Genomic DNA, 24,136 nt, shown 5'->3' on the forward strand with positions numbered 1-24,136 from the left:
GCCTGGCCTGCCCTGGGAACCTGAGGTGCTTGGTCCAGGGGGCTGCTCACCACCCAGATTCCATGAAGCCAAGGATGGGCACTGCTCTTTGAGTGGGCCTTCTGGTAAGGGCTAGTGTTGGGCGGGAATGTCCTCCTGTGTGGTCCTCCCACATCAGCCCCCCTGACACTCTAAAAGGATATCAGGATCAAAGAGGTGAAGTCAGGAAAACCAGGAAGGAGGGAGGGGGGTCCTGGAAACCCGGGTGAGAGCCAGCTCGCCACACAGGTCCTGATTTGTCTGGATGCAGTAGGGTCAGGTGGGCGCCTAACCAGAGATGCTTGGTCATGGGGCCACCCCCTCATGAATTGGCTAATGCCCCCATTGAGGGAGTGGGGTCATTATCAGAAGTAAGCCCAAAAAAGGCCCAGTTCAGCTCCCTCTCCCCCACCCTCCCTGCTGTGCCCTTCCACCACAAGTGACAGTGGCAGCTCCTTGGACTTGCAGCCTTCAGACCTGGGAGCCAATAGGATTCTATGTATTACACATTAGACAGCCCAGGGCCTAAGGGCAAAGCAAGATGCTGTCCCTGCCTTGTAGGGAGCTGCAGATACATGGCAGGGGAGGCAGGTTTAGCCATCAAGAACCTTCCATGGGAAAAGGTTACATAGCTGTGCTAGTATTACTACAGAACCCAACACAGAGGTATGACCACTTGAAGCCAAAATACCTGCTGAGAATTCAGATGTTCTCAAAATTGTACCCAAACTGTACAAGGGAGAGTGGTCTTCCACATACCTTGGACCGGGACCTCCAAAACTGTGACTGAAATAAACATTTTTCTTTTTATAAAAAGTTTTCCTCTCGGCACTGATTACAGTGGAGGAAGGCTGATGGACACGCGGTGGTGCAAACACCTGGCTGCATTTTAAGCTCCTCTATAGATGTCGGGGTGTCAGTCCTTCCTGTTAGGGTGAGGATTGGTGGGGTGGGGGGACCTGTTCCTGCCAAAGGTGCTCACAGGAAGAATAAACGGTGGCTGTTTTTGTACTGCAGATGGTGACACACTTTATTAACTTAAAACCTGTCCCTCCTCACCATGCACTGGGCAAGACGTAGCTCCGTGGTGATGGCTGGTGGAGGCCAGGCCCCCTCCAGGTCACTCAGGGAGGGGACAGTTGTGCTTTGAGACCAACAGCACTGGGTAAATAGCAGCAGTGTGGGTGGTGGCTGAGTGACCTGCCCCAACCATGCCTTCCCCTAGGGTGGCACTGCTCCCTCCAGACTCAGGGCTCAGGCCTGGTCTCCCTCCCTCTCCCTGTGCCCAGGCGGGGAAGCGTGTCCTGGCACCCATGTGGGCCCAGGGGAAACAGGTGATGCTTGGCCAGCTGCTGATGCAGAGCCCGAGGAGCAAGAGCCCTGTTCTCTCCGCCCACCGCCTCCCTGGAGAGCGGCTCTTCCATGACCCAGGTGCAGGGTGAAAGGCCAAATGGCACTGTGAGGAATCAGAGTGGGCTGGTGCCCACCCCAGGACATTGGAATGGCACTGACTGGAGGCTGCTCCTTCTGAAAACGAGATGCTGGCTCTTCTGTCCTCAAGAACACGGTGGTGAGCAGCAAGACGTCCGGGATGTGCCCTGGAACTTGGGGAAGTGCAGTGTTGGTCCCTCCCCTCTCTGCCTCTGTCCAGAGCCCAGGCAGTCTCCTCACCAGCGCTTTCCAGGAGGGCACCCCGGCCACTATCCTCTGTCCTCTTCTCCTCATGCTGCCAGCTTCTGACTCTTGAGGGGCAACAGGTCAGTTCACCCCCAGTTGATGGTAAGGGATGTCCACTTGGTGGCCATGATGTCAGTGCTCAGCGGACGCCTTCCCAGGCTGGTCTTCCCAGCAGCTGAAGGTCAGTGAAGACTATTTCAAGAGAGGCTATGCCAACCCAGGGAGGCCACCATTACGATGACCACTGGACTGGTCCTGCTGTGCACTTGTGCTGTCCTACAGTCCTGGTCCTGCCGTGGGCTGGAGGTTCCTGACCCCATCTGACACTCAGCCTCAGCTCCCTGATGCTGGGAGGCAAAGAAGGGCCCCAGCTGGACCCAGGGACAGAGGCCTCCAATTCAGGGCCACCCAAATATTTCCCAGGCTATGTGTGGGCAGCAGCAGAGGTGGGCAGGGCCTGGAGGGCAGCCGGGCCTCTTCTAGCAACACAGTCTGCCTTCCCCTGCACCATTTCTGAAGGGTGGAAAGTTCAGGCTATGAGCTCTGGCCGCGCTCTCCAGGGATCACCCGTGGGTGGCTGCGGCCTGGCCCCATGGGCCTGTGAGGGCCGGGATGAGTACAGGTCACTCAGAGGAGGGGCTGGGGTCTGTACTGTGAACACTTCAGAGGAAGCCTCTGCCATCCACGAGAAAGTCCCAAAGCTGCTGATCAAATTCTCTTGACAAGTTTCTGAAGCCCCCGCCTGGCCACTGAGGTAGTCACTGTGCACCTCCAGTGGCTGACCCAGGTGGACGCACCTGGGTGTGGGGTCACTGGGGACCCTGGAAGTCCATGAGAGGGCCAATGGGCCCTGGCCTGGCCTACTGGGTGCTTGCCAGAGGCACGGACTGAGGTGTGGACAAAGGTGTGTGGCAGGTATGGTGGGCACGGCGGGCGTGGGCCCTCAGCCCTCCAGGGGCCCCTGCAGTTTCCCCACCAGGTGCTGGTAGGTCTCCCTCTCCGCCTGCCAGGAGTGGTGCCTCTGCACGTGCGCCCGCCCCTGGGCCACGATCTCTCTCTCCAGTGCAGGATCACGGATGAGTCTCTTCGCCAGCTGCACAAATTCCTGCAGAAAAGGAAGGGGGAAGAAGGGAGGGAGCCATGGTGAGGGGGTTTCATGAAGGTGCCCACGCTGCTTTCGCTCCAGTTCTCCCTCCCGCCTGCCACCCCGCCCTGCAGAAAATGACCTTCAGGAAGGACAGGAGTTAACGCCAAGCATTTGGATTAAGGGAAAAAAATGTGTGCTGGGCACAGAGGCACACATCTGTAATCCCAGTGACTGGGAGGCTGAGGCAGGAGGATTGCAAGTTCAAAGCCAGCCTCAGCAACTTAGTGAGGCCCTGAACAACTCAGTGAGACCCCGTCTGAAAATAAAACATCAAAAGAGCTGGGCATGTGGCTCAGTGGTTAAGCACCAGCACCCCTGGGTTCAATCCCTAGTCCCCCCCCAAAAAGGAAGAAATGTGTAGACACCTATCTGTATAAAATGCCTGCACACATGCACTTGCATACATATTACACACATGTGTGCAACATGTGCAGGGACACACGTCTACATACACCTATGCACCCACCTGCACACACACACGCATGCACACATCCGTGCCAAGGTGAGAGTCCCGGGAAATGCTGGAGCATGGGCTATCCTTCATCCCTTTCTTCCCAAACCACAGAAACCTGCTGCTCTCCCTGAGGTCTCAGGAGCTGTGATGCCCACCTGAGCTCAGCCTGCCATACAAATGTGGCCTTCCCAGACTCCGAGCTGCACACACTGGACACAGAACCTCCAGGCTGCTGCCCTGCTTGTGTCCCAGGCCCAGGGGGCTTCCCTGGGTTCAGACAGTGTCTTCCCACCAAGGGTCAGTGGCGCCTGGTGCAAGGGAGCTCTAAGGTTCAAGGCCAGATCTGGGTTCAAATTCTGCACAGCTTCTCCCTGCTGTGTGGCTTGGGCATGCTGGTTCACCTCTTTGAGTCCCACACTGTGGCTCATCTGTGAAGAGACACAGGACACAGGATGGGCCACACCGCCTGCATGAGGAAGGCAGGGAGAGGCAGAACCCAGGGGATCCTGCGGGGCCAGGTCTGCTTTGGTTTAAGCCACACGTATGCTCAGGCTTGTCACTCATGCAGCTCACAGGCCTGTGTGGGGACGGGAGGGCTCCTGTGGCCCAACCTTCCTATCAAAACCCTCAGGACTTGCAGTCAGGGTTACTCTGGTGTTAAAGAGGATCCCCGCAGAGGAGGGGAAGGCTTGTTATTTATTACACTTGCATGTAAATCACCAGCACAGCTCTCGAGCCAGGAGACACCACATGCCACATGCCATATGCCACCTCCACATCTCAGTACCCACCTACAGATGAGGGGACGGCAGAGCCTCCGGGCAGGGCTCTAAGAAGACTAAACGAGTCACTCTCCTCACCCCTCTGAGGCCACAGTGACTGAGATGAGCCTTCAGTGCCTTGCTTCTAAAATAAGTGTCCACGTAGTCTCAAAATTATTGTTACTTAAACGTCGAAGGCCTCTGATAGCTAGCAAATAAACAGCAGTATAGACGAGAGCGGAATCATATTCTTGTGTATGATGTCGACGCTTTATGGTAAATTGGTATTCTCCTCACAATAAAACACAACGGAGTCCTTCCTGCCCAGTGGTCTGAGGCAGTGGACGGGGCTTTTGCCATGGCTGGAACACCACTTACGATGCAGCTCGTAGCTTTGATTTATCTTGGGCTGAAACCCACCCCCTGCTTATCATGGCTATAGAATGTGAGGCCACTTTACAACAGCATCCGAACAACAGTTTCCAGGGTAAGGTTGCAATAATTTTTTTTTTTTTTTTTTTTTAGCAAGCAAGCCTGGAAAGATGACTTTACCAGAGCAGGAGAGATCCTGGATTGGCCTCATAAAGCCCTGGAGGAGGAGGGAAGGCAGGGGAGAGGTCGGGGACAGGGGAGGCCAGCTGAGCGTGGGTGGCCCTGCCTACTCCAGGATGGGTTAACCATTCCAAAGGTGTCACCCTGACAGCAGGAGGCACCTCCAGACCCAACCGGTGGACAGTGAGAGACTGGACTCAGACTGTCCCTTGTGTCCACTGAGGGTCTGCTTCTCCTCCCCATGAAGACAGGTGGGCGGGGGACCTCTGCCCACCCGCATTGCCACCCACAGTGCCACCCACAGTGCCAGGAGCAATGCATCCAGCTCCAAGAAAGGCTTTGGGAAAACATCCAGCCTCCACCCGAACCCTCGGGGTTCCCTGGGGAGCACCATGAGGGTGAGCACCCCATGGACAGATACTGGCCACGGCCAACACCAAAGACCAAGGAAGGCGTTGGGGTGCCATCCTAGACCATCCAGCCCCAGGCATCTGCTCAGGACTGTCCCTGGGCGAGTGGCCCAGGCCAGACCAGCCAAGAGCCACCCATGGAGTCCAGCCCAGGTGGCTCATCATGTGGCTATGAGATGATGAGGTGTGGCGGACCTAAGTCACCAGGCTGTGCAATTCTTAGTTACACAAGAATCAATCAGCCCTCCTTCCTCTTAGAGGAAAATAACCAAGGTTCTGTTAGATGCTGCCTCTGTGATGTGGTCTGGTGAGAAGCCCTGACCCCAACTCCCAACTGTGCTGTTGTGGTCTACACGACACAGGTGACTCCAAACGACCCACCCCGTGACTGGAACATGGTAGGGCCTAAGACTTGCTTCCAACCAAGAGATGCTGGCCAAGGTCGGGGCTGAGCAGGAAGGGCCCTGCCTCCGCCAGCTGGGGAGGGGCTTCCTGAGCCCTTCTCAGAGCTGAGGGCAGTCCCCACCCAGCCGCCAGCAAGGGACTGGCCAACTCAGCCCTGCAATCAGAAACCAAATCCACCTCAGCCAGGGGCTCAGGCTGGAGGCAGCCTGGGAATGGCTTTGTGAGATAAGACGTCCTGAGCAGCGAGCCCAGGCCCGCCCCAGGAGCTGAGAGAGCAGAGTAGGCAGCCGCAGCCATCAGCCTACAGTGATCCTGTCCAGTCTGCCCAGGGCAGACACAGCGTATTCAGGCACTGAGCTAAGAGGTCCCCACCTGCCTCTGGGAAATGCTGCCTGGTTTTAAGAAGACCCTGGGGACACTGTGCCCCTTACCTCTGGTGCGTTCAGGCTGCCCCGATTGGCCAGTCTCCCCACTGGAGGAGGAGGCCGCACTGTGAAGGCCAGGCTGGGACACTCAGAGACAGACTCGGGTGACACGAGACATCAGGCTGGCTGCCCATCTGGGCTCTAATGCAGAATGTCTCATGGAATAGACCAAGGCACTTCACAGGAGCAGAAAACCTGCATAGAGAGGTCAACTCCTGTGAGTCACCGAAGCTCCAGCGTGGAGCTCGCCCCAGAGCCGATTCACTGACTGACAGGTGCTTACTGAGACCAGAGGCTGTATAATGACCACGCCTGAAATTCACTTATAAAAATCGGCTATAAGCATCCAAAGTGCACAAACTGGAACAATTACAATCAAAACTGAACGTGGAAATTCTAGCTCTGAAGAGAGAAAGCTGTGGACACTGTTCCAGATCAGCACTGGGAACCCAACTGCCCCCAAGAACACAGGTAAAGAGGGCCATGCCAACCCACCTGCTGAGTGGACATGGGCCTGGCTTCTGGCCGGTTACCCTGGCTTTTTGCCAAGAAAAGTCTAAATTGTGGATATTTATGAAAAGTACCCCATGTCAAATCCAGCAAGTAATTCAAATTAAAAGACACACCAGACCCAATAAAACCCAAGTGTGGACCACACCAAGCCCTGGTGTGCAAACCCTGGCTCAGGTAACACAAGTGCCAGGTTGGAAACCATGCAGAAATAACCACCCAATTAGGACCTGACCTTCCTGAGCAGTCCTCGGCTGCTAGTGGGTAAATTCCTCATCAAACCCTGTCCACTGCCCCGTCCCCCAGCCTTCACCAGGATCCAGGGAGGACAAACAGGACTGGTTTCACACAGAGTAATCAGAGGCTTAGTCAGTGGCCTTGGTTCCTAAGCTCTGTGCACCCCCAACCCAGCCCCCATGTTCTGACTGGGCAGGTAGGGGGGTCCTGAACACTTGTGCTGAGAGCCACCCCCAGTGATCCTGAGCAAGTCACCCAGGCAGCAGATGACCTGTCTTATTTCCCAAAAATTATTTGGCCATAAAAATAGCTTTGTTTTTGGAAACTGCATGTGATGAGACTCCAAGAATTGGCTCTCTAGGAGAGGGACATGTTTTTGCCTGAACCACTTTTCCTGTACCTAACACCATCCTCTTGGTCACGTTTATGGCACTGACCAAATGACCACCATTAACAGCAACCAGGAGTGGAGAGAACACATCTGATTCCCAACTGTCAGAGTGCCTGGGCCGTTCCCACAAGGACTCCATGTGGCCATCCCCTGGATGATTCAGCATAAGCCTCCCAGTCTTCTCTCAGGGGGCAGCAGTAATGGGCAGGTTGGGGACAGCTGATGTTTGGTGACCCCCATATCATGGTTACATCAAAACAGCTGCTAGGGTCCTTGTAGGTGGCTGAGTCGGAGAAGCCAGCCCGCCCCTGCATGCACTGTCCCTCTCGCCCCAACTGCAGGGTGGAGTCTGAGAAGTGGGAGGCTCTGGACCCACCGGGACGTCCCCGTGACTCTCCCACTGCGGACCCCATGCCTGACCACTGGGGAGGCTGCAGTGGGCCCTGCCTGCTCACACTGAGCCGGAAACTTCCGGGCTCAGGCCCTTCATGGGACAATGCTGAGCTTGTATCCGACAGGGCATCACACAGCCCTGGTGCCTGGATGGGGCAGTAGCAGGAATGATGGATGTGCAGGATCCTGGCTGCTGAGAGGAGGCGAGGAGGCAGGAAAGGAGCCCTGGGGAGAGGACTAGTCTGCTTCACTCACTGTCTACCTCAGTGTAGCCAAGCTTCTTAGCACTTCTCTAACCGAGAGCACAGGCCTTGGGTGGGGGGAGTGTCCAGCCAGAACCTAGTAACGACAACCAGCCACTGCAGGGCCCTGCACCTGTGTGACCATGTGCTGGAGGCAGCTGTGGGCATCTGCAGGGTGTGGTGTGTACGCACCTCTCCCGCTCCATCTCCAGCAGGCTCCAGGGCAGCCCCAGGACAGCTGTCTGCATTGCTGAACCTGATGCATGGGCAGTCCCTGGAAGCAGCGGCCACACACGGTCACACCAGTTCGGCCAGAGTCGTGCTAGTGAGCACTGGCCCCAGAGGCGCTAAAGTCAAACGAAGCTGGAACACCCTCCAACCTCTGCCGCTCAGTGGTGGAACCAGGGGCCAGAGGGTACACTAAACAGGACAGTTCTGCCTCTATGCTTGTCACGCGCTCCCGCTCCAGATGTGCCAGCCATGATGTCCCTGGTGCTGCTCCAGAGTGCTCAGGCAGGAAGGGGACAGGTGGGGAGGGAAGAGAAGAGGGTGAGGGAGTACAGGGAGAGAAGGCGGCAGGGTCGAAGCAGGGGGAGGGAGGCCTGCAGTGGGAGTCCTGGGGAGTAGCAGGGGAAAGAACAGAGGCAGAGGGGCTGGGCCAAGCGGGTGGTGGCCACTTTGCCCCGGCAGGGTCCTGAGGGGCGTCTCCCTGCTGTAAGGCCAAGGGAGATGGTCACAGCCCACAGGCCAGCACGGAGCCACCCGCAGCCCCTATCCTGCTGCTGGCCACCAGCCTTGCTCACAGCAATGTCTACAAAGCCCCCGATGGATGGACAGCACAAGGAACTCTCACTTTCCCTGACATAGCCACCAGCTGTCACACTCACAGAGTATCATGGCGCGATGGCCACCCTAACGTTCTGTGAGCCTCCTAATGGTCATGAGCTTACTTCACCTGTCTGCTCACACTGTCTGGCTGCCCTCTGCCTCAGACTTCCAGAGAACCTGCCCACAGGCTACGCGTGACGCCCTCAGGTGTGCTGGTGGGTGGGAAATGAGGACAGCAGCTGGGCCTCTGTAGAGCTAAGAGGGGCGGCTCTTCCAGCCCAGCTCTGAGGAGGGGCTTGGCTCCCAAGGAGGAGAGGGGAGGAGGGCAGGGTACCCACTAGGAGGATGAGGAAGGGGAGGAGGAGGAGGGAGGGGATGGGCCGAGGAAGGAAGAGCCCCGCATTTCTGCTGACAGTCTAAGTACCAGTGAGGTCCCCTCGGGGTCCTGGCCTCATCTAGCACAGGCGCCTGTGATCAGAATGCAACTTCAAACAGAGCTGGTCAGGCATGGTGACCAGACCCAACAGGGGCCAGGGGCAAAATGCCTGCTTCCATCCACTCCTTTGAAAAGCAAGCAGTTAAGCTGCATCTGTGTGCACACCACGTGGCCACCACCAAGCTCAGCAACAGCCCTGCTGCCCACAGGGTGGCTTTGACACCCAGGCGCCATCGCCTCCTCCTGGGCATTGGGACAGCTGCACAGGATCTGCCAGAATCCCTGCCCCGGGACAGTGAGCAAGGGCCTGCCCTCGGGAGCCCAGATCTGCCAGGAGGCGGGGCCCAGGGAGAAGCACGAGCACAGTCCCAAATGGTCACATTGGGTGAGTGAACACAGCACCATAAGGAATGGGGTGGGGCCCCGCTGCAATCGGGCCAAGAGGGAGCCAGCTTGGGGACCACAGGGCACTATAGCTGAGGTCCTGGGCAGAGGAGGGAGAAGCAGAGCCATATGGGAGCCTATCTAGGAGGCCCACTGCCTCCTCAGTGCCCTGGAAAGCCCAGTGGATACAGGGCCTTCGGCCGCTGGGGACCCTGGATGGGCTGGGATGGAGGAGGCTGCTGAAAGAGCCCAGTTCAGACTGGGCAGATCAGACTGGGCAGTGCCTTGGAGTGGGGGGGTGGGCACTGGAGAGATAGAGTCCACTTTATTTTGGAGACAAAACCCGCAAGAAGTGGGGCCAGAGGGAAAGAGGCAGGTGGAGGGTGGGAGGCCCTGGGCAGTACCCAGGGCTGCTGGCCGCCCCCACAGTCTCCAGCAGCATCACCCTGGCTGCAGCCCGGGGCGTCCTCTCAAGCCGCCTGCCCAACTTCCTCAAGTGCTAGCAGTTGAGGTGCTCCTTTCCGAGGTCCAGGAGTCAGGGCAAGCCTGCTGGGCTGGTCCACAGGCAGCTCATGGGGCTGTGATTCCAGCAGGTGGAAAGAGAGAGTCCCGCTGGCCTGGGTGTGCTTGGGGGCTACTGAGGGACCTGTGGAGCTTTTTGGGTCACTCTGGGTCTCACCCAGCTGCTCCCCAAGTCACAGGTCCAGCTGAATGCACTGGCCACGCTCAGAGCAGGGGCTCAGTCAGGCTGGGGGAGCTGCCCTGCAGCCCCAGAGAGGGGAGGGGGCGGAGGCCCCAGGTGTCCTCAGTGGGAGGAACACACTTCCTCTCTCCCTCAAAGTCAAGAGCACTGCAGAGGAGCAGGGTTCCCCTACCCCACCCGGAGGGCCAGGGCCACATGCAGCTCCAGGCCTCGGACTGGCCACACAGGGCCAGGCCCATGCTCAACTCACAGTGGGGCGCAGCCTCCCTTCACTGGGGCAAGAGCCCCACCTGGTGGCTCAGCCCTGTTACAGCTTCGCCTCAAGGACCATCAGAGGGACAAGCAAAAGACGGGGACTTAGAAAGGACAAGTCCCTTCTCCTGAGAATGAAGACAAGCAAGCAGTGAGAGGATCCGCTTTGAGGACTCTTGGGTGGAAAAGTGCCCCCTCTCCTACCCAAAGGAGAGGGGAGGAGGAGGGAGGCAGAGAACAGGGGAGAGAGAGACCGAGAGAGAAGCGCGTGATGGGGGTTAGGAGGAGGCAGGGCGATACAGAGAAACCGAGGAAGAGACTGAGGAATGGACTCAGGAAGAGGCAGAAGGAAAGGGAGAGACTGAGGCGGAGCCGCAGAGGGCAGGCAGGGTGGGGACAGTGGCTGCTCCAGGTGGCCAAGTGCGGCTCTGGAATCAGACTCCTGGGGGTTGGGCTGGGCGGACGGCTCTAAGACAGTGGCCCAGGGCTCGGGACTTGCCCTCTCTGGCTGTTGTGAAGACAAGGCAGCATGCTGGCAAGGGGCCAGTACACAGGAAGGCCAGCTGCGGCCCCTGCCCAGCCAGCCCTGAAGCCCCTCTGTGCGACACTGCAGCTGCGGCTCATCACTGGCCAGGGCCTCTGAACACCTGGGAGGTGGCCTGTGTGCCGGAGGAAGGGCCCTCTTCCTCATTATTTTTAACAGATTTAAAATTTTAAACCTGTACTTATTCAATTACTCAAAAATTTTATGCATTTGGAACAACCTGGAGAGGCAAATCTATTTTTTAGGTATAGATCCTCCCGAGCTAGATGCAGACCAAGTTTTCAATAAGAACCTAATCTCCAAATTGAGCTGTGCTGGAGTGCCAAGCATGCACAGCACTGCAGAGGCTTAGTAGGAACAAGGAACGCGGGTACTAATAGTGTTGATGTCACTTCTAGCTGAGATGATGCAAGTTCAAATAGGCTGAGTTAAATCAAGTGTATTACGAAAATAGAATTCTTCTATTTCTTTATTTTTTCTTAAATATGGCTACTATAAAAACGTGACTGGTGTCCTTGGCTGCCCTCTTGTCCACTGGACGGGACCACTCACTCCACTGGCCCAGCACCTGATTGCACACTCCAGGCAGGCTCCCCACCTGAGGGTCTAGTCCAGCTGTCCTTTCCACTCTCAAGCTTGCTGGGTTTACCCAAGAAGCAATATGGCCATTGGATTTGCAAATCCATGCAAATGCATTTTGGATTAACTTCCAGCGTGGGCCACGTTGTCCGTAGCTTCCTTTTGGGTTTCAGTGGAGATGCCGTCCACATCTGGGAGGCCACCACATCCAGGTTTTACCCTGATGAGGTCCCATCAGGTCCAGGCACTGGAAGGGTGCCTCCTTATCAGCGCAGCATTTAACTTCTGAGAATTACATGTTAGCTTAAGAATTAACAGACGCAAGAAGGAAGTCCTATGTTATGTAATGTTGGCTGACCTCCACCCAGTCCCCCAGGGACACTGTAATATGAACGTGACATGGGTTATTCTCGGGCTGGCGCCTGCCTCTCATAAAACACAGCCTAGATGTTCTGACTGCCCTGAGCACAGGCTGGCCATGTCCCCTGCTGCTCAGCACCAGGCTCAACTGTGCTGCAGAAGATGGCCTCTGGCCCCTGTGGTTCCCCTCAAGGAAAGGATGAGCCTCCACAGCATGTGTTTCCTGTTATCCCTGCAAGACGGGTCATAGTCTCCATCTTCCAGACAAGGGGACGAGCACAGGATAAAAAGGGCTTCAGGGATCATTCCGATCTCAAGCAGGAAACTCCAGACCTGAGGCCGGCTCAGCCTGGTGGAGAGTTTGAGGCTATCTGTCCAACATGCCTCACGTTTTCCAAACACTGAGCCACTGACTGTCAACGCCATTACTGTTTAAAGGAAAAAGAAATTATCTCTACTAAAATCTCACATCACGGAGAGCAGTAAGGACAGTGGCTGGGACACGGCAGGCACGTACTCCATGAACGTCAGTCTCTGCTTCATGACTATCCCCAGTTTTTCTACTCTTGTCTAAAACACAAACAGAATATCCCTGTAAAATAAGCTTGAGCTACCCATCTAGGTTCTGGCCCAGAGAATATGGATTCACAGTTTCTATTAAATGTCAAATGGATTTTAATTTTGAAGCTATTTAAAAAAAAAAAACACAGGGAAATAGCGCAACTCTTTTCTTTTAAAAGGCAAAATCACAGGATTGTTGCAGTAATGGAAAATCGATGTTGAATAGGTTTGGAAGGCTTAGCTCATACTGAAGTTTTCCAGGGGTGAGGGGTGTAAAATAGAGACCATTCTATTCTTGCCACACTTGATTTTGTCTAACCATCAATTGTTTTAAATTTTTTTTTAGTTTCTCTGGAGCGCCCAAAGCCCACTTCCCTCCTTCCTGATTCCCTTTATCTTCATGCCAATAGCGGCCACCCAGGGGGGGGCTCTTGGGTTCTGGCTGGAACAGGTCACTGTTAACACACTGTGTGCCAGGTCCTGCGCTGGTGCCGGCCTGGAGAGGCAGACCCAGAACACCCTGAAGGGGCACCTTCCCCCACCGTGCAGGTGCAGAAGGAGCCCTGGGGGCTGCAGAAGGGAGAGCAGGGGAGGCCCTGGAGGGCAGAGTGGCAGGCAGGGCTGCCCAGGGTAGCTTGCTGACCACCACCAAATGTGTGGACGTTCTCCAAGGGCAGCAAGACACCTAAGGGCACCCCGGGAAGGAATATCCTCCATCTGCACCTCTCAGCTTTAGATAGTCGACTCCCCTCCCCACACAGATCTCCGGCAGTTCCTAGAGCAAGCGAGGGTCCAGATGGGCTTCAGGGGAAAGGAAATGTGTGGCTTGTCTCCAACAGGGCCTCTTAGTGCCCCCAGTGATCTCCCTCACCTCTAGGGAGGCCCTTGTTCTTCCTTGAAGGTCTTTCTGGGGTCCCGCACGGTCACCATCCTTTCTTGGTGTCCAGCCCTGTAGGCAGGACCACATTCTTCCTTGCTTGTAGCCTCCTGCCCTGGTGTGACACACGCTGTTCCCAGGCCTGCCTCCTGGGCCCCTTCTCCAGCACAGCGGGACAAGATGATGCCAAGGAGGGCTTCACATGACACGCACTTGTGGCCTCGAGGTTTCTGAAGGTCAAGGTGCAGCCGTGGCTGAGTGAGCCTCAGCTCTTGGCCTCATGGGACTGAAACCAAGGAGTTGGCTCCATCCCTGGAGGAGTGGGCCCTCGAGCCCACAGGCTGTCGGCAGGGTGCAGCTCCTGGCTGTGGGACGGACAAGCTTGCTCTTGCTGGCTGTCGACTGGGAGCTGCTCCTGGCTCCTAGAGGCTGCCCAGGGCTCCTCTCCATGAGCTCTCACAGGCCCTGGCCCTCCCAGTCCCTCCCAACTCCTGCTCTGACTTCTAGACCTGCACTTAGAGGTGAGTCTCCTTTATATTCTTGATGAAGGCATAAAAGCTAAAGCGGAACCTGTAACTCTAGATTTAGCAAGAGTCTAAAGAGCATGTATGGCTGTATGTTACTATTTATATTATACAAATTATATATATCTATAATTATATATACAAAGCACTCACAAGGTCACCAGCAGCCCTCACAAGGCCCACCCTCTCCAGGGCCACTGCCTCCTGCCTCTGCTCTACCCGGCTTCCACTTAAGAGCTTTTAAAGTGGCACTATAGAGGAACTGGGCACTGTTATTTTGAAAGATGGGGGTGGTCACTTTGCCAGCATGCAGTGCTGGGCCTCAGCTGGTTTTGGGAGAACTGGGCTGTGGTCAAAAGCAGCAAGCCTGTGTCTGTGGCGTGAACAGGCGAGCACAGGCCACACTCCACCCCTGACCGGCCCCTAGTTGTTACCACTGAAAGGGAGGAGCCCAGCACACTCGTGCCTGTCAGGCAGGCCAGGACCCCCCACCTGCTGTGTCCCCCGCCTCGAACACAGCCATAGTGTCCCCTCTGCTAGGCACCAGAGGGCTCCTGGCCCTGCAGCCCTTTAGCCCTGAAACTCATTGGCTGTCGGTTTGTGCTGGAGCCTGTGACCCTGCAGGCTGGAGGCAAGAAGGGGGACCTGGGGACAAGAGCTGGTATTAAGGAAAGGGACAGCTATCTGTGACCAGACCCTGCGACAGGACACTTGGAAAAACGAATTTCCTTAAGTTATTGTCACTTCTAGAACGACTTCCTGTTTTTCTGAAACTAGCACGTGCTTTGACAGTCAGGAGCAGCACCTGGTTTTTAAAAGCTCAGACATAAAGAACGAAGCTTGCATCCATTTCCCCCCAGACGGCAAAGCCCTCCCTCCACCCCCATGGCCAAGCCTGCCAGGCTCTGACCCCGCGCCAGGCCCTGTGTGTCACCTCCCTGGACCCTGCCACAACTCTAAGAGGCAGGCGTTGTCCTCCGCTTCACTGCTCCCAAAGAGAAAGTGGTTCTTGGAGACTTGAGTCTCCAAGGCCAGAGTCCAAGGCCTGCACATGAACCCAGGGTCTGCGGGCAGGCGACACCCCAGAGCTTACCTGCAGACCCAGCAGCAGCACTTGACCCTGGCAATGCCCTCACACACCTCCCGGGTGATGGGACATGCCTGCACCCCAGCAGTCACAGGACATCCCACTGTGCCCTCCGTCGACTGCACGGCTTGGCTTTGTTTTCCGGTGCATACGTGTGTGTGATCACATGTGTAAGCACCCTGCATACGTGTTTTTGAGCAAGCATGTAAACATCCTGCCTGCGTTTACCTTTGTTTCAAGGGACTATAAGTGAGGGCACCCAGCCACCTTCTGAAAGCCATGGGGCTCCACCAGTACAAGGTGCCTGAAGAGTGCCCAGCTCAGTACCACAGAAACCAGGAGCACTGAGAGTGAGCTGGCCAGCACAAGCCCAGTCTAGCCGCTTGGTGGCTGAGCCAGAAATGGAACCCAGTGGGCCCACTGCTTGAGCCTCCCTTATTCCCTCCAGTCACGTCCCCGCAGCTGCTCTGGTGGAAATAGGAGAAGCCATGTTGCACACAGGGCCCCTCCTGACCATGCCAGGGACACCGAGCTCCCGCAGACACGGAATCAAGAGCCACTCTCCACAAACGTGCATGGAAATTGTGCAGAGCTGATTGACGCAAGGCAATGGCTTTACCTGGGGATCAGCGAACAGCAGCCCAGTGACTCCATGCTTCACCAGGGCGGCATTTCCAGGGATGTTCCTGGCCAACACAGGGACCTCCAGATCCATCGCCTGGGGAGACAGGAGGAGACACAGGGCACATCTTGAGAGTTGGGCGGTTAAGGGAGAGTAACTTCTTAGGTTAGCCAAGCCACTGGCCATGGGCACAGTGCGGACCTGCCTGCCAAAACAACACCCCACTGCAGCCTGCACTTTCAAACTACATCTAAACTTTAGCTGCCTGCTGTGTTCAGAAGCCCTGGGAAATGGCACACTGTCATAATCACATTTGACAAATCACTATTCCAATGTCACAGAGCCAGCTAGGAGTTAGGGACAGTAAACGGCTCAGTCCTGATGTCATGGACTCGACTGGACAAACACGTGAGTTGTGTCAGACACGCCCAACACCTCTTTGCCTCTGAACCCACCTGGGTCTAGTTTCCCCAGAGCTCTACCACCTCACAGGTGGATGGAGGCTTCACATCAGCCCTTCTGAAACCCTCTGCCGCCATCACCTCTTTCAGCAGTATGGCTGCCACTTGCAGAGAGACTACCTATACTTCAGGGCCAATCCTAGGAAACCCAGTAGCCGGGGCTGCCTGGGAACAAAGGAAGCCCAAGTGCAGAGGGGCAGATGTGGCACCCGTGTGGATGGATGGCTTGCTGAGCTTGTGGGCAGCTCCGGTCCCTCGACACGCTGCACTGAGCCAATGATCATGGCTTGGTCTGAGCACACCACTGACACATGCTCAGCATGTCGGATCTTACATCACTGGGCTGCCAGAGCCTCTCCTGGGGATGCAGGGGCATTTGGGGTGTAATGCTTTGATGCAAGAACTATCCAGTCCAGTGCCTTGAAAAATACTCCTCTTCCCACAGCTCCCTGCACCCCAGTTACGTACTCCTAGCTGTGACCACTCAGGAGACCTGTCACTTTCCAAAGTGGGCAGGGCATAATCCTGCCACACATGTACACACGAACATGCACACTTTGAGACCTGTCAGTCAAACTGCCACAGCCATGGTTGTCTTGGAGACATTGCTGAGGGGTCTTCCCTCACTAGGGCCTGCAGGCTCAAGGTCAGGGGTTGAGCTCTTGCTGCCTCTGGCTGTGGAACTGAGCCTCCCTCCCTCCTCCCAGGTGGCAAACTGTGCTGGACAGTAGAGAGAGAGAGAGAGAGAGAGAGAGAGAGAGAGAGAGAGAGAAGGGGGCAGACACAGAGAAGGAGCGGTGTGTGAATTAGGAAGACAAGGATAGAAAATGGTTCTTGGTGTTCTTTTAACGCAATTCTACGCAGAACTCAGGACTGGACTCAGCTCAAACTTGGAAGGAGCTATGGTTTCAGGACTATTCACCCTACTGCCATGCACCCAGCTCACTGTTGGCGAGAATGTGCTTTAGCAAGTGGCACTCTCACATGCTTCCATGGGGAAGCGAGCAGATTCTGACAGGTCAAAGATCACTTCCTTCAGATGTAACATGCCCACTCGGTGATGAGCCGCTGGGCTACTTGAATTGCCCCTAATGAAGCGCACCCCTATTCAGCCTCCACAATCAGTTCCATTCAGAACCCTTCGTCCAAAGGTTATTTTGGACTTTTCAAAAGGAACACAACATCAACATTTTAAGGCAGGCAGAATTGCCAACAGCTGCCTTTCCTTTGAAGTAAATGAGGTTTGACAGCAATTCATCTGCGATGAAGTGCTGTGTGTGTGCTAGTTATAAAATCATTCCCCGGCTCCGCTTTACCTTTTCTTAAGAAGTTGAAAAAAGTGTGTATTTCCATACAAAGGAGCGACTCAGCAGCCGTAAGGGTGCATTCTAAGAATGTACCTATTCAGAGCTAAAAGGAAGGGTGGACGGTGATGTTCCCATGCTGTGGCTGAGAGCCCAGTGGAGCTGGTGTGATCGGCAAGCACAGACCTGGGCGTGGACACCTGGCGGGAGAGAAACCACTGCAGGTTCTCACTCTGTGCTCTCAAAGCCTCCCAGTGCCGAATTCTGGCCTCGGCGTTTAGCTTCTACTGGCTCCCGAGTGTTTCTTCCCAAATGATGCCAGATTAGAAGAAAACATTAACTCTAATCATTTCTTAAATTTAGGGAGAGTATTTTCTTGTCCTACTTTACCATGTTGTCTGAAACCCTAACTTTAAAAATCGTACCTTTTGTCAGTAAGTTTGGTGCAGGCCAAAGCACGTGCACTATAGACAGGACACTAAGACTGTGGCCAGCTGCGGGATCACACAGGAGCGCACCCTGCACGGTCCCTGGATGTAGGGAACCAGACTCGGCACCAGAGAAGGGAAAGCCCGTGCGGTGGGCGTGTGCCAGAGCCATCTTGGGGACTCAGAGTGAAGCAGTTAAGCCACTCTGGTCACATTCCCTTTCCCAGAAAGCTTTCCAGTGGCAAGGGATGCTTTAGGGGGTCAGGTTACGAAGTAGACACCAGACTGATGCCCTCTCACAGCGCACGCACTGCCCAGCAGAGCCCACCAGGACTCCCTGAGCAGAGCCCTACTTGGGTGGTCTCAGCCCTGCAAACACAGACAGGTCTGGCTGCTGCCTGCAGAGCTGTGCTGGAGATGCACACATGGCCATGGAGTGTCCCCAACACTAGACAGAGGACAGAGCCAACCCACGTCCACCGCACCACCGTCCCCTCCCCTGCAGGGATAGGGTGCAACTCTTTTGCTCAGGACAGCGCAGCCAGAGGAGAGGTGGCATGAAACAGGCTGCTTGCGAACAGCTCCGTGGTCTTCCTGGGAACCGACCCAGAGGGTCGGGGGACAACAAAGGCCGAATCTATTTGTCTCTGCACTTGGTGAGGGCGGTGGCCGTGGGCAATGGGGTGACATTTTGGAGGCCCAGATTGAACTGCAAGGGGGCTTTAAACTCCACAGGTCATGCTGCTTTGCTCTTTCAGCTTGGGGAGTGTTACTGACAAAGACATCACCGTCACAAGTGGGGGACGGAGAGACTGTCTCAGCCCACGCTGAGCTCCCTCACACGGTTACCTCCAGAATGGCGGCCGACATGCCCTCAGAGACAGAGCTGTTCACCAGAGCGAAGCAGTTCCTCAAGGCCGCATGCAGGTCCTCCCGCTGCATCTCCCCCATCAGCCGGACCCCGGCTGCCCTGAAACAGAGCAGGAGGGGCTGCATCCAGCTGGCCCAGGAGGGGCTGCTGGCCACGGCCCCCAAGGAGGGACATGTGGGTCAACACTGGAGGTGCTGGTGGAGGCTTTGGAAAGGGAAGGCCACCCTAGGGTGAGGAGGCACAGTGGGCCACACCCAGGTGACAAAGGGACTGAAACTCGGGCTTCCATTTGGGACCAGCTTCACTAGGGAGATACATTCTCTCAAACACAGAGAGTCAGACAGCTTTTGCCCTTTCCTGGGTAGGACCAGGAAAACAACACCTCTCTAATAATTCAACCTTTCCCCAAATGACTTTATGAACACTAGTGAGGGCAAAATGAATAAATAGCAGAAATATTAAAAGATAATTAAATACTACAAGATAATTAAATAATTGTATATAAAAGATAATAAGTGGGAATATTAAAAGAGAGATGTAGTGAAAGAGACACACAGCTTGTCGTCTTGGTCTGGCTGTTCTGTTTTCTGACCAATTGTCACCCCCAACCTCACAAGTGGGTTGTCACCCCACAACCACCATCTTGAAGCTTCTCTCTCCCCTTCCACACCGTGCCGTCCCCCAGGGCATCTGCCTCATGAGAGGCAGACACGTCCCTGCTCTGCTGGGGATGAGGAGCAGCACCGCGGACCTCTTTGCTGTCGGGGGGCCAGGGAGGCCAGGGAGAGAGGCTGGGGCTCTGGGGCTGGAGGGAAATCCCGCCACAGGGGGTGACATAACCAGGAGTCAGGTCCCTCTGGCCTTTGCCCTTTTCTGCCTTCCCACTGAACTGCAGGACACAGAGGGTGCAGTCCTGTGGCCACCTGGTCACCTGAGAGGTGGGAGCCTCAGCCACACTGTCAGCACAGAGACAGGAGAGCAAAGGCCCTGAGGTCTCAGCCAGGTCCCCACTTCATTCTCCGACCAGCCACTGTCAGGTTGTCTTGGTGAGCCTCTAAGCCTCAGCTTGCTGAGCCCAGGGAGCCGGGTCTCGTCCCTGGCAGACAAGTGCAATGTCTAAGAGGCACTTTGACATCTGCTCTCCAGGAGGCCGGAGCAGTTGCCACCTCATCCTCCAGGCGTGAGACAGGGCAGTTTCCCTGCATTCCTCCAAACTCTTTTCAAGTTTTGCCAATGTGATTCTCAAGGGGTCTCCCTGGCCATTCCCTGAAGATAAGTAAGAGGAACGTCTTAGGTTCTTGACCTATCAGTTTCCTTGCCTGGACAAGGGGGCCAAAAACAGGATCTCATAGGATCATGGGAGGATTAAAAGGCGTGACAGCAACGAGGTGCTTGGCGCAGCTCCTGGGACTGCGGGGGAGAGACCTGTGCCTTTCACTGGCCACTTGGGCCCCTCGTGCAAAGCGTCTCTTCCCCTCCCTTACCTCTTCACCCTGGCTTTCACTTCCCTGGTGAACACGGGGTCAACCTAAAAAGAGAGAGACAGACCAATGAGTGCCGGTCCCAGAGAATCAGGTGGTGGCAACACAGCCAGACTCCACTATCCTGAAAGGAAAACAATAAAGGAAACTATGTCCTGAGTCTGGCGATGAAGCAGTAAAAACAGTGGCAGAAGGGACCCCAGGAGAGGAGGGGGGCAGTTATGCATCTCCTGCAGGAGGCAGACCCCTGCGCAGGCATGGGAGCCCTCGGGTGACCTGAGGTCCTGGGAGGAGCAGCAGTGGCACCCCAAGCCCTGCAGTGAGGCTGTTTGCTACCGGTGCACGTGAAGACTGTCCTCAACTTCTGCAGAAAGAGGATACCCTGAGCAGGCCTAGGGCAGGGCATCCAGGGGGTCCGGGAGCCCTCTGGAAATACAGTCTTAAAGGCAAGGACATGTCCATCCACTGAGGAATGAATGATCACCACGTGTTTACCTGCACAAGGGAGTGCCAGTCAGAAGGGACGGCTGGTCTGGGCTGTGGCCAGGGAAGCCTGGAAATATACACTAGCCAGACGGGAAAGGCCCCCAGGGTGCGGGCCCACTATGTGAGACACCCTGCGCAAGCGCATCTGCAGAGGCGGGGAGCAGGCTGGTAACCAGGGGGTGCCGAGGCACCAAGTCAGGGGAGGGAAGAGAAGGTGACTAGTTAGTGGACACAGAACGTCCTCTTGGGGTGGAGAAAACAACCTGGAATGGGGATAGGGTGCACAGCTGTGTGGATATACTAGAAGCCACCGGACTGCACACTCTAAAATGGTCGTGCTTTATGGCATGTAAATGCCATCTGGAAAACTTAAAAAGCCAAGTGCAAACTTTGCAATTAGTCACAACCTAATATCCTCCAGTTTGGGTTTAATTCCTTTTTCCATCTGTCTGGAAGATGTCCTTTGGGACAGCTGTGCTTGTCCCCGCATGTCCCTGGAGACTGATATGTTTGTTAAATCAAGGCCAAAACGAGTGGCAGTATTTTCAAGCTGATACACTATCCCCATAACTTTCACTCCTTGAAGGCAGTACCTGGGCTTTCAGCACTGCATAAGCATGCAGAGGCATTGTTCACGAGCTTCTCTGAACCTCTGTTTCCTCATCTGTGACATGAGAGCACCAGCTGTGGCCAGGGTTACTGAGCACTCGGCCTTACAATGCTGTCCCTGTTTGGACCTGCACCTACCTCTGAAGAGCGCAGAGCCCACCGCTGCTCATCCAAGCCCTTCTGAGAACAGCAAGCATGAGTGTGTCAGGCCACACTACTGAGACAACACTGCACAGGCGTGCAGGCTCACCAGGGCTCCACTTGGATTCTCTAGGTTGGGAAGGGCGCAAGCACCCATGTGACCACCTCCAGGACAGTGTTTTTTAAGACACCACATGAGTGAGCAGGACTTTCTGCAACGAGGCTTTGTGCTAAGTGACCTGCCCAGTGTGGCCCAAGGCAAAGGCTCTGAGCACAGTCAGGGCTGGCCACGGAGGAGGTCGACTTGGCGCACTTTTGACATAATGATATTTCCCACTTACGACGGTTTGCAGGGAGGAGCCCCAGTGTAAGTCAAGGAGCATGTGTATAAGCTAAATAAAAAAGTGTCCTTCCCAGGGATGGGACCCCCGAGCACCTGGGACTACAGAGGAAAGGAAGCCACTGGGGTGGCCAAGGGATCACTGTGCCAAGGGAGCCAGCACCCCATTCCTGACTAGAACCCCCGTGATGCTGTGTGCGATGAGCTGTGTGGGTGGGTAGGCTCAGTGTAGCTGCCAGAGGGCCCTCCTCCCCCATCAGCCCACTCGCACGAGGCAACAGGACGTCCTTCCTCACCACATCTGCCCCACCTAAACACAAGCTCTTCCCAACCCACCTGGAGGCTGCCATCTTGCCCGACCATCCCTCCACGAGTGGTCAACAGCACGACTTTAAAATAACTGAAAACATCTTAAGTTTATGCAAACTTGTCACAGAATCCTCAACATGGCCTCAGATCACAGGCCGACGAGGGTGTGAGCAGAGCACGCAGTGTCCGCGTCTGCCTAGGGCTAGGAGGCGCTGGGAGTCGGCAGAACCAAGTCCTGTTCTCATTTACACCTCCAGTGGGAGTGGGGAACGGCAAGCCAGACAGCTCTGAAGACTGGAGGCTGTCCCTCTGGCTGACACCATGCTGCTTCCTAGAATCGTGCGTGCACTATCCTCTGGTAAGAAAATGCTTCGTGTGTGCGCTGGACCCCAGGCATTCCACTGAACCACTCTGGGCTGCCGGGCTCCCCACAAGGGTAAGTAGCGTTAGGTTTATTGACACCCCTGGCGTCCCTACGTGTTGGACTCGACACTAATCAGTGTCAGGAAGCTCACAGTGACATAGCAGGTCTCTAAAGAGTGTGGTCAGGAGGGAAATGGGCAGGGGGCTGGCTACTTCCCTTTCCTGCAGTCCTTGGGAGAGGACCTGAACAGAGCCACCCTAGCTGTGCAAGGGGCATGCAGCCCATCCTACGTGGCCCTGCTCACACAGCCCTGCATCATATCCTGGTGTCACATGAGCATAGGAGCTCACAGGAGCCATGAGCAGTACAGTGGCCAGAGCTCCCCAGCAAGTCCTCCAGCTTCTCCCTGGAGGGTGAACAGTGTGCTGGGGCCTGGGCAGCCCTGGCCGAGCACCACACCACTGGGAACCACTGTGCCGGCCTGCCTCAGGGGTAGATGCGTAAGGATGCAGAAGAAATTTGACGTTATTCCTAGAAAAACTCATGAGCAACTTGGTGTTTTCCGCCACTGTATGTGTTAGAGTCCATGCTCTGCCTCTCACTCGGTGCCAGACCTGGGCTGAGCCCCATGCTGAGCCCGCCACACACATTAACTCAGTAATTGCCATAATCCCACTATCATTGTCCCTTTCTACACATGAGGACACTAATGCTCAGAGAGGTCGTGTAACCTCACCAGGATCACACAGCTGCTGGAAGGACACTGGGCCAGTATGCAAATTCAGGCAGTGACTCTGACGCCTGGATCCTTAAAACCAAGCTCTCCTGCGTCTCCTGCCTCTCCGGCTTCTGCTCCAAGTGCTTCATCAAACAGTTCATAGAAAACTCATGTGGTCCCAGGAACACCTCCCTACTCACCCACAGTTCGCCCTCTGTACCCATCTAAGTCCCAATCTCCCCAGCAACATCACCCCTGTGCCCGTGACCTACTCAGTCTCCGAAGCACAGCCTGCACCACCTCTCTAAGGCAGGTCCCCGTCCTCCTGTCACTGCCAGGCTGGGGCTCCTTCCCTTCCCCTGGAGCCCCCTGGCCCTCCCCAGGCCATGCAGTGTCCGCAGACCCTCTGTGCCTGGGGACATCCTCCAGGTGAACCAGCCCCAGCTCGCCCTACTGTCCAGCACCTATCCTGCTTCCTTTGTTCAGATGAGGACACCGTGACCCCAGCCTCCAGCAGAGACACAGCAAACCACCTATGAATGCCCTCCTGGCCCACAGACTAACTTTCACATTCATATTTTACTTGTGATGACTTTTAGCTAGAAATCCTTCTTTTTAATTTTACTAGCATGCTTCGGCTCTCAAGATCACACATTCAGGGAAAAATGATTTGTCAAGGAAACAACTCCAGGCTTGTACGGCCTCCAAGTACCTGGTGCTTTAACTAGAATTTCGCTGAAGGTCTAACAACATCGCTGAAGATGAAGCTACAAACTGCATTGAGTTTTTCTGGGTTTATCTTCCACATCAGTTCATTTTCAAATCTCTTAGGGAAGCCAAGTGGAACAAAACACAAGATAAAAAGGAAAGGAAGGGTGGATATTTTTATTTAATGAAAGCACATGTTATGAAATTTTTAAAGGCAAATTGTTGCAAGCAGCAGAGAAAATTCTCATTTCCTTCTTCCAAGTTTGTTTATTTCCTAGCAAAAATATATTGTTTCAGCTCCCGGGCTTCAGGGAAATAATCTTTGATATGAGAAGTTATTGTGGAAAGTCATTAAGCTGTCATGCCCAGACCAAGTGTGCTCCCTGCACTCCTCATCAAAGAGCCCAGGAACGCACCCACACAAGGTGCCCCTGCGAGCCGGAGCCGCACGCTCTGCGGAAACGGGTGAACTGAGATCAAAGGCGCGTTAATGGGAAACCCAAGCCGAGCTCAGAACATCCTGCATCCAGAGCAGCA

At 55.3% G+C, this 24,136-nt stretch overlaps 1 protein-coding gene across 1 annotated transcript in view; it reads right to left on the minus strand.

Annotated features, from left to right (window-relative positions):
- Positions 1–2,548: 2,548 nt before the first annotated feature.
- Glt1d1 (glycosyltransferase 1 domain containing 1) overlaps positions 2,549–24,136 on the minus strand; it is a 73,413-nt gene continuing 51,825 nt past the window's right edge. Inside the window, exons 11-14 of the mRNA XM_071611814.1 lie at positions 19,928–19,971; positions 18,422–18,542; positions 15,377–15,475; positions 2,549–2,800 (exon numbers count right to left, since the gene is read on the minus strand). Of these exons, the coding sequence (XP_071467915.1) occupies positions 2,639–2,800; positions 15,377–15,475; positions 18,422–18,542; positions 19,928–19,971 (426 nt within the window). The 3' untranslated portion in view covers positions 2,549–2,638. The remainder of the gene's footprint in view (positions 2,801–15,376; positions 15,476–18,421; positions 18,543–19,927; positions 19,972–24,136) is intronic.

Source organism: Marmota flaviventris, chromosome 1 (assembly GCF_047511675.1).
Source record: "Marmota flaviventris isolate mMarFla1 chromosome 1, mMarFla1.hap1, whole genome shotgun sequence".
Lineage (NCBI taxonomy): Eukaryota > Metazoa > Chordata > Mammalia > Rodentia > Sciuridae > Marmota > Marmota flaviventris.